The 10,935-nt window shown below is 35.7% G+C and overlaps 1 protein-coding gene across 1 annotated transcript; it reads right to left on the reverse strand.

Annotated features, from left to right (window-relative positions):
• Positions 1 to 1,965: 1,965 nt before the first annotated feature.
• Positions 1,966 to 9,761, reverse strand: LOC144451630 (45 kDa calcium-binding protein-like). The gene is made up of 6 exons (XM_078142523.1): positions 9,348 to 9,761; positions 5,665 to 5,801; positions 5,220 to 5,333; positions 4,414 to 4,569; positions 3,459 to 3,634; positions 1,966 to 2,456 (listed from the first exon to the last, which is right to left on the reverse strand). Exons 1-6 carry the CDS (start codon positions 9,740 to 9,742, stop codon positions 2,280 to 2,282), a joined length of 1,155 nt encoding a protein of 384 aa, XP_077998649.1. The 5' UTR covers positions 9,743 to 9,761; the 3' UTR covers positions 1,966 to 2,279.
• Positions 9,762 to 10,935: the final 1,174 nt, after the last annotated feature.

The following is a 10,935-nucleotide window of genomic DNA, read 5'->3' on the forward strand; positions in this document are numbered from 1 at the left end:
TCAAGCTAGTAACTGGATTCCTGCAGATTGGAAAACTAATAACTCAAGAAAAACCACATGGAAATTATATACACATGGTCGAAAACTGCTGGGCAAATTAAAATTAGTGTCAGACAGCGACAGTGCCCAACAATTGGATATGGTACATCCTGATGTTGAACACTGTCAAATTGTTATACAAAAGGCTAGCAAGCTATTTGTGATCTTATGCAGGACAAGACCACAAATCAACCCTTCAAATTAAAATTCACCTGAAAAAACGAATGGAAATCCTAATATAATATAACACATATAATGGGGATACATATTTTATTTTAGTCTAAAAATAAAAATCAACTGCACCTAGAAAAACAAGAATTTTCATAACGACTCAAATTTTACTCTGTTTCTTTGTAAAACTTAAAATATTGTAGTCTATGGGATCAATAATGATTGTTTCTTTTCATACAGTCTAAAAGTAAAGTTAGCTGACAGAAAATTATAGATTCGCAAATTTGGCATCCAAGCACTGTGCTTCAAAATGGTTTGATTATCAAACAGAAAAGCAATATTTGATTATCTGTGTATAACTTCTGTACACATGACATTCTGAAAAAAAAAATTTCAGCTTAATTTCATACGCATCAAAACATCTAATTTCCTCTAAATTTTGGCAATATAACTAGAATATTTCCTTGAAATTTCACCATTACACAATATACTGTATCTTTGACTGCCTATTGTCTAAATAAAAAAGTTTGTTAAAACAAAATAATTACATCCTTGACTACATATTGGGGACATGGCTCAGTATTATACAATATCTTTCAGAGAGAAACAACATAGTTATTCACAAGAGGGATGTTTTTGTGAACAGATTGGATATACTGTACTTAGTACAACTTTACATACCGGGTAATAGAGTGTACATATACTGTGTAAGCCCCCCCCCCCCCCCCCAAAAAAAAAAAAAAAAAAAAAAAAAGTGTTAAAATATGTTACACTTGAAAATGTTAAATTTGGTTGTATAGCATATATTTACCATTACATCATACAAAACTGAATAACTTTTTTTTTCTTTTTTTTTAATCAAAAACCCTGCTCTTTTGAAAACATGTACAATATCAGTATTGGGGATGAGAAAGGGATTTCATGTGATTTATCATCTCCAACAGTTGCCATGGCAATCTGCCAAAAGTCCTCATTTTGAGGATGTGAAACTTTCAAAGCTCTCTTGATAAAGTCATGGGCTAAACTTTATGAAGCACAAGCCATACATTTGGACTTTTACAAAATGATCTATGAGTGTTATTTACTGCAGTTGTTCCATTCATCATAAAAGTGTATTGTGTATTGTGTATTGTGAGCAATCAGGTCACAGGGAGCAATGATCACGTGATCTGCAATTTGAACATTTTCTTTCATCAATCTGTGATTTTTCAGTCGTCTTTTATCTTTCCCCTGTGTATTGACTAAACAATAATATTATTGTCTGCTTCTATTCCAGCAAAGTATTCACTCTCTTCATTGACTGCATAAAGACACACTGTGTGATACTACTCTGGCAACAGACCCATGTACATGTATTGTGTATGCACTGAGGGGTTGGCACACACTACTCAGGGGGATGGTTGTCACCTGACCATACCCCGGGTTCACCTGTAAAATCACTGTCTGTTATTGATGGCTTTAGGGGTTATGTTATGTAGTGAATATGGACTTCATACAATCAACTTGTAACTTACAGGTCCTCTTCCCATTAGGATTAAAATCTAAGTGAAAAACTGTTGTCTGGCAGATCTATAGAAAAGTTGGTCCTGAACAAAAGTATGATCACATGTAATCCTTATGGCTCCATTAATAAGATAACACTAATTGGGAACTTGCAAACCTGCCATGTTGAATGTTGCATCATGGGAAATGTGATAATAAATACTAACCAATTAGCATTGTAAACAATGTCAATACATTGTTTGTAACCCCAAATAATCAATTCATAGTTACCCTGACCATTGTGGGAGGTTTATTTTATCAGTAGCGCCAGATTAGGTATTGCGATAACCACAGATAATCCCATAGTCCTTTGCATCTGAGCATGCTCAGTTTGGATTGCAAGTTCCCTATTGGGAACCAGGGATTGAATCCTTGGCCTTTCAGTTGAGATCAAAGATGAGTTGACCAAAATATCCAGGTGAAGTTTATACACATGGGGCTCCTATTGCCATAGCAACTGCAGTAAACACTACAGCTCAGCACAAATCACTGACAAGACATTATATAAAGAGAAGGAAAATCTGTTTCTAAAATTCATCATGTACACTTTTTGCATAGTTGAATATTTTACTACCTACAAAGAAATCATAATTAACAAGGACTTCTTTGATTGACAGCTGTCCATCATCATTCAAGTCAGCCACACCCAACATATGTCTGGCCTCACTTTCAGCATTGTGACGGCTTTTAGGGTCCATATACGCCTACCAAGAAAAAAATAGAAGGGTTACGCAAAAAAAAAGAAGAAGAGAGAATTGTTTCTGGTAAGCATGAGCATCATTTAAATACCCCTGCGTTTGTCTTTTTTTTTTCATGCGTGCCCAAGTCCATGCAGATCTGGGGGAAATGCCTAAATAACCCTCCCTTCTTCAGTGAAGACAACTGCAGAGTCAATCATGAACAAGCAAATGACATCTGCCCCACATACACACTTGCTCTAAAGTACTAAATAAAAAGAACAGTAAATGCTATAAATAGTACACTGAGTGAAAGCTTTGTTGCGACTAAAATTGATTTTTTTTTAAATTAGCATTGTCGCACCACTTTAGACAAAATGTCCTGACCAGAAACAATTCTATTTTTTTTTTGGCCTTAGAGCCAAAAGGACCTAATGATGAAAATGCCATTTTGAAGAAATCATATTTTTGGCACTAGGCCCTTATGAACCTATACATCAAACTTAAGTTATGTTTTGTTCCCATTATCTCTCTTCACCAAGGACAAGTTTTGGTGAGATCATAGAAGTAACAGCAAATTATCAGAGAAAGTAACGTGGGCTTTTGAGAAATACATGATTTCTAGAAACAAAAACATTTGTTTCACTAAGCCCCTTTGACTTTTTAATTCAGTTTTAACTAGATATCTATCAGAATAAAGGTTTTGAGATCAGAACCACACATTAACAAAATCAAAAAAGTTTTAAAAAATCACAAAAAATGGCATTAAACCCTTTTCACACTGACCCTTTCAATTTGTAGTTATTGCATACTTTTTTGACTTGTTTCCTGCGATCTTCCCTTAGTTTCTTTTACCTATCTCTCATTAGCTTGTGGTAAAAAAAAAAACTCTACACTAGAAAAAAACTCTACACTAGATCTTGCAGCTATTGACCAGTATTCCAAGTCAAATTAAGAGACAATGATATGAATTTTACCAGATTTCCTGTCCTCATCCCATGCTGTATCTTATTATACTAGCATACATACCTCTAGTTCTTCTATGGTGACCCGTCCATCTTTATTAGTATCAATAGTATGTTTGTATTCTTTCATCCTTTCTCTAACCCATTCGTCTTCTAGTGCCATTTTCTCTAGTTCCGCTTCATGACCGATGGGTAGTGAAACAAACTCTATCAGGGTCAGCTCAGAATCACCGTCTTGATCTACATTGAATATAATATCAACATGTAGTTTATCAATTGTCATTTTATTACAATAAAATACTGCCAACCGCGAGTCATTTTGACTCACAACAACAAAATTAAGCTATGATTAGAGGGCACACTGGTCCTAAGGTTTTGTTATTATTTAAATGTACCAAATACATCAAAGTCAATTGAAATGATTACTGTGTATTTTGCATAATATTTGTATGTGGGAAAAACCATATGTTCCTCTGCATACAGGAATGAAATAATGCCGTCAGTATTGCACTGTAGTCTCTGTACGATATGACGTGTGCCACACTATCAGCTATCGTCAGAAGCCTGAACACGACATACTTTACAGTGTATATTACACTGAAGCTTAAAGGCCATATGGATGAGGATTTGGTATTTATTTTGGATTTTTTATTTATAAAACTATTTTATCATGGCTTCATACTTGAAAAATAAATGTGAAATAACTTTGATCAAGTCTGTTTGTAAGTCAATACATTGCAAAAAGCTTTAAAAAAATGTATAAAAAGTTTGTTATTGTATGTACAATAACAAACATTTTACACATTTATTAATCTTTTGCAATTTACCGAGTTACAAACAAGGATTTGACATATGCTGTTTCACATTGATTTTTCAAGTAGGAAGCTATGATAAAATTGTTTTAAAAATTAAATACCAGAAATAAATACCAAATCCTCATCCACATAGCATAAAACGCCAAGAATTGACAACTCTGTAATCTGTAAGAGTACTTCAGCTATAGTTGTGTATCAACTTACCCAAATCATGTAGGATTTCTGACACTAACAATCTCAGCATCCCTTTGCAGTGTTCTGGATGTTTAAAAGCTAAGAATTCTGACTCTGTTAGTTGACTGTCATCATCTTCATCAGCCTGCTGCCATCTATCTTGATCTCTATATAACTCATAATCATCTGTAAATCAATAAACATGTTAGAATACTCAATCTAATCTAATCTAATCTAATCTAATCCAATCTAATGTAATCTAATCCAACACATTACCATATATCTAGCTAACTAGCTAGATAGATAGATAGATAGATAGATAGATAGATAGATAGATAGATAGATAGATAGAGATAGACACATGCACACATACACACATGCACATAACAAAGACACACGTCACACACACAGCCAGACACACATGCAGACAGACAGATAAACAGACACATATAGAGACACACATAGACACACACAAACACACAGACACACACAGACACACACAAACAAACACAAACACACACACACACAAACAAACAAACAAACACACACACACACACACACACAAACAAACACACACAGGCACACACACACACAAACAAACAAACACAGACACACACACACAAACAAACACACACAGACAGACACACACACACACAGACACACACACACAAACAAACAAACACACACACAAACACACACACACACACAAACACAAACACAAACACACACACACACAAACACAGACACACACACACACACACACACACACACACACACACACACACACACACACACACACACACACACACACACACACCTTGATGACTACTACTCACCATCTTCATGAAGGTCAATATTACCATTGTCTTTAATCAATGTCTTGATATCTTCATCAGAGTAACCTCTTTCTTTCAGGAAGTATATCCTATACTCATCCCATGTTATTTTACCTGTACAACACACAGAAAACATGTCAGTTAAATGGTTACCATGGAAAATTTCCAGTAAAAATACAACCTATAACACCAAAGTTTCCAGCACTGGCCACACACCCCTACATGTAGCAGAACTGGCTACTGGTACCACCCCAGGGTACAGCAATACAAACGTGTTTATCCACAGGGGATTCAAAACTGTTTAAGTCATACAGTATTATGACTAAGTCATTATATCTCACAAATCTATTTGTTAAATGTTACATACAGTTGCAACTAGTGTACATGTATAGCTTTATGGATGAGAAATAAGAGAATGGAGTGAATGAGTAAATATTATCCTTACCATCCTTATTTGGATCAAACATTGGAAATGTCTTTGTGTTTTCTTCTTTAGCCTCAGCATAATGTTCCTCTGTTTTCATAGATATCCAGTCAGTTAACTCTAACAAACTAAGCTGCTTATCTCCATTCCCATCAACTCTGCCAAATCAAATATATATCTATCATCAATATCTACAATACCACTAGTCTAGTTCCTGATGACCATGTTTCAATTTTACACTACGTTATCGCCACATATTACTGTAACGTGTTAAGATAACGTAGTGTCAAATCAGAGCATGGTCGCCAGGAACTAGACTACCAGAACAGTAATATCTCACATTGTCCAATATCTGTGTATTGTTCTGTACATGACAATGACATGCAATTGAGGCTTTGATTTACCAACTGAGATAGACACAAACTAAGATTAATTTTACTATTATAGTGGCAAGTGGTTTTTTTTCTATGGTCTGGGAGCCCTGATAACAGAGAAGGGACATCTGGTAAAATTTGCGAAAATTTCCATTCCATGTACCACAATTTGGGTAGGGAACCCTGGGTAAAATGTCTGAGGAACTCAGGTAGATTTTACCTGGTAAAACGATTGAGGATTTTACCTGCTTACTGCCCAAAATTGTCTATTGCCCATGTTGACCTATCAGAAACTTAGGATTGTCATGTTGTTTAGGTATAGGCATTGAAGAGAAACTCTCTAGAGAGACTCTTTGTATTGTTCAGCTGTATTATACTTCCATACCATGACCGTACTAAACTGCCAAATGAATGTCATATCAATACAGACTAGTAGTAGCTAGTACAGCTGTGAGTGGTAGCTGACAGTGTGGCATGAATGTCATATCTTACAGACGAGTAGTACAGATGTGAGTGATAGCTGACAGTGTGGCATGAATGTCATATCTTACAGACGAGTAGTACAGATGTGAGTGATAGCTGATAGTGTGGCATGAATGCCATATCTTACAGACTAGTAGTACAGATGTGAGTGATAGCTGATAGCATGGCATGAATGTCATATCTTACAGATTAGCAGAAAGTGAGAGCAAAGGTATTTCTAAAAACTACAAGTAAAAGACCCCATACTATGTTACCTCTGTAAATATCTTAATACTATGGGTTTGTTATAGTTGTAAGCACTGTTTGCCATGAATGACACTCAAAAACCAGACTGATGATAAACAGGAAGTTGAAGGGTTCATGTAGTTCTGATATCACTTATGCAAATGTATAAAATTCCTGTTGACATACATTGTACCAGCATGTTTGGAAAAAAATAAGTGCTGACTATGAGGGATATTTTTGTGGTAGAAATATATGAATATACAAAATGTAACCAACGCATGATGCACACATCATATGTTGTCTCTCAAAACGGAAGGGTCCTGTAACGATATTCACCTTCCTATCAAACTCTCTAACAGGATGCAAAATGACAAATTCAAGCCCTTACAAAAAAAGATAGTACTCCGGTCCTGTAGTACATGTACAGAGTTATTGTTAAGGGCGTTAAGTATAAATTAAGTAAAATCTACCAGATTTCCCCCTTCATTTTACCAGTGTTCCCCACCAAAATGTTGGTATAGCATACATTGTATGTATTAGTATGCCAGTTTTACCAGTTTTTCCATTTCTTTTACTGGGATTCCCAGTCCTTAGAAAAAGCATTGCAAGTAGCTTGATAAAAATCGACACCACACTTTGACGAGGTTCGTTGAAAGAGGGCGCTCTCTGTCACATAGCAATTATTTGAACACAGCAATCCGCTATTGTTCACAGGTTTCTATGGGATGTTCAAATCACCCAATCATGATATTTGTTTTGAAGTGTTCACTATACACACAATCTAGCTTAGTGATCCAGTTAATGTTTCTACTAATTGCTTTTTGATAGGGTAAATCACTATACGCTATATTAAATACAATAGAGTCAGTATATATGCACCTACATGTATTTGTACCCTTAAGAATTTTAGGTCTTTGGTATAAGCATCAAGAGTTTTGTGTCAGATGGGGCTCTGTTTTCTCCAAATGTTTTTCTATCTGTGACGGTGTTTAGACAGAGAGGCATTCTAAGCCCTGTCTTTATATACTGTGTATTGATCATTACAATAATTATCTATAATTGTATACATATTGATATGACATGTAAGTATCTCGCTAGCTGAGATGAAGATTGGTTGTCAACTTGGAGGCAAATACATCAATTTGTATGCAGATGACATTAGTTTGATATGTCAGTATGCCCTCTAAGCTAATTTGACACACCACTGACGCACATAAGTTCTAGTGACGTACCAAAATTTGGAGCTCCCCTATCTCTTACCATGTGGGTGAGTGTGCCCTCTAAGCCAATTTGCCGCACCACTGATGCACACAATTTCTAGTGACACACCAACATTTGGTGTTCCCCTATCTCTTACTATGTGGTGACTAACAAGAAATGTCAGTTTTTATCATACTGACCAACAACAACAAAAATTGGCTACCACTAGAGGGCACACTGGATATGTCCATCAGTTAAGTGTCTTAATGGTCTTCCCAGAACCTGTTGTAAATATGCCTGGCATCATGATATATTTTTAACTAAATGCCTTCCATTATTTCACCTAAATTGAATATTTCAAATATCCATCACATGCACCTTAATCATTTAATGACACTTTTGTCTATTGTAAATAAGCATTTTATATTCATATTTAAAGGGTTGCTTTGCATAGTGATGGCGATGATAATGACAATAATATCATAACTAGGCAAAGCCCATAAGCTCACGCAGGGTAGATTCATTTGTGACCATTTGTGACCGGCTACCTCATGATGACATTGTATAGCACCCTCCACGTGGAGAATGCGCTTAGTATATAGAACGTGCATGTGTAGTCATTGCACCGCAATACATCCTTGGGTAAAACCACCAAAAAACCATTGCATAGTATATAGGACGCACATGCGTACTAATCATTGAGCTGCTACACGCCTGTTTTGCGGCCGCTTTGCAAGCTATTAAAGTGTAAAACGAGATCTTTTTATGCTACAGCCAAACTACATAGACATGTCATTTTTGCAACTGTTCATATTTTGTTAAATGTACTTTATTTCAAGTGTATTGTTCGTCTATGTACATGTACTGCTCTCATATATTGAGTGTTTTCACACAAAAATTATCAATGATATTGTGTTGCCTATAATAGTGCTTGTAGAATATCGTATTGTTGAGAATCAGAAGGCAAGGGAGTATTTCTAACACGTTCAAATTTTACCTTCTTAGATCTTAAACAGTATATTTTCTAAAAGACTTTTTATGGATTGCTTTCAAATTTGCACTGTAATGACTTTGTGTTTTGTTTTTACTGGCAATGTTTTGGTGCATGTTGTATAATTTAGTTCTGTTTTACTTTTTAAGATTTGTAAATTTGTGCATTTAATGGGGAGGGCCATCTTTCAGAAAATGTAATATGAGGCCACATGTTACATTGACAAATTTTCAAACCTAACCTATCAAGCTTGAAAACAAATGTGGATATATTACAAAGTTGGTTGACACTAAGTTCTACATCCTTGCTACACAATACTACCAAACAACTAACTCTCTTTAATTTCTTTCCATTTTTTACTAGTTGTATGCCAGTTTTCAATAACCATAATAATGATTTTCAAAAATGATTTTTTTTTAAAATTAACTTACTGTAAGAAAATATCACTGAGTCTTTTCTCTCCCTCCTTTCTTGGTAGATTTTCGAAGTCTTCATGCTCATTTCCGAGGAAAACTTCTTTCCTGAATTCCTTGTTCAAGTGTCCATCTCTCTCCAACTTCACGCCCTCTATATGATCCGGGGGAAATGGTTTTTCTTCAGCACTTTCTTTAACAACGATGTTATCTTTGTCATTTTTAAATACATTTTTCCCGTCCGCTTCTTTTAAACGTTCTTTCTCCTGAATCTTGAGGGCTGTTTCATTTATAGGTTTTCCATATGCTAGTGAAAGGCACAATAACTGAAGTACGCAAATATAAAATAAAGTCCGTGACAACTTTGTCAATGTTGTATCCGTATGTACACACCACCACTGGCACTTCTCCATATCCGGACCGTAATATGTTAATTCCCGTCTCGCTGTAATCGTAATTCTTTACCTTGTCGATGGCAGTAAATGCAGTATATACGTACAGCTATTAGCAGATGACAAACTATGAGGCAACACGATCATACGCACGTGAAATATATACAACCTGGCGACAGCTGACGTGTCTGTAGTTGTCGCTAGCTTTGTATGGTTGTTTGCTTGGTATGTCCTCCAGTGATATTTGTAAAAGTTGAAAGTTCATCGTGACGTTATACACTTCTCGCCTTTGTGAATAATGCATGGTCCGTGCTTCGTCGATAGACTTCTAACATAACTTAGTTTTTAATTTTGAATGTACCTTTGAAACAGTTTCGAATGTGGTAAGTTTGCCCCTTTTTAGGCTAAAGAAAACTATTTCGAATAAAAAAAGTTGTGTTAGGCGGATACTGTATTGCAAACTTTGTTGACATTCTACTTTCTTTAATATTTCCAAGTCTAAATTCGATTCACATTAGCGGCCTGTTTGCATTGCTCTCTGTGTTTTTGCTTCACCGTCTCACAAACAGCGAGAGGCAGTGAAGCACAAACACAGATAGGGATGAGGCTTGTCAGACTAGACAGCGTGAAGCAAAACACACTGAGATCGCAATGTAGTTCTGCTTACATACGGATCGACGAGTAACGTAAGTGGTCATGGTCCCCAGGCGAAACGCGTGCACCATCTGCAAGCAGGACTAATCGCGATGTAAAACAGGCTAAACTCACAAAAAGGAGAAGAGAATGAGTGGCCACCGTGCAATTTTTTCTAAAGAGAGCACAAGATTAATATCTCAAAACAAATCCGTTTCACAATTCCACTTTGAATTTTGCGACGGTTTTCCGCCCTCTATGTTCAATTTATGAAAATTAGGGGATGGTGTATCAGATGATACAGCCGAATTCAATGAACATATAGTGTATAATATTTCATTGTCATGTGTATTAACAAAAGACACAGTGAATCTCATACAAAAAGTTACCGTACAAGTATAAGCATACTATAATACATTTATCACATCATCAATTCTCTCAAGGAAAGGATGCATTTTTACATGACATACGCGAAGCATAAAACTGTTGTTTTTTTGTCAGGATATATTTTTTTTCAACACTCGCATAACTACTAGCTCCCGTCTTCATGATTTTATGTAGTCTGAAAAGGCATATATATA

This window comes from Glandiceps talaboti, chromosome 21 (genome assembly GCF_964340395.1).
Source record: "Glandiceps talaboti chromosome 21, keGlaTala1.1, whole genome shotgun sequence".
Taxonomy (NCBI): domain Eukaryota; kingdom Metazoa; phylum Hemichordata; class Enteropneusta; family Spengelidae; genus Glandiceps; species Glandiceps talaboti.

Bases quoted from the DNA above. Each gene is read 5' to 3' on its own strand.
- LOC144451630 (XM_078142523.1), bottom strand. From the start codon at position 9,742: ATGGAGAAGTGCCAGTGGTGGTGTGTACATACGGATACAACATTGACA. The intron at 3,635-4,413 runs GTAAGTTGATAC...TATTCAATGTAG, and splicing joins AGAAATCCTACATGATTTGG to ATCAAGACGGTGATTCTGAG. The intron at 2,457-3,458 runs GTATGTATGCTA...TTTTCTTGGTAG, and splicing joins TCACCATAGAAGAACTAGAG to GCGTATATGGACCCTAAAAG.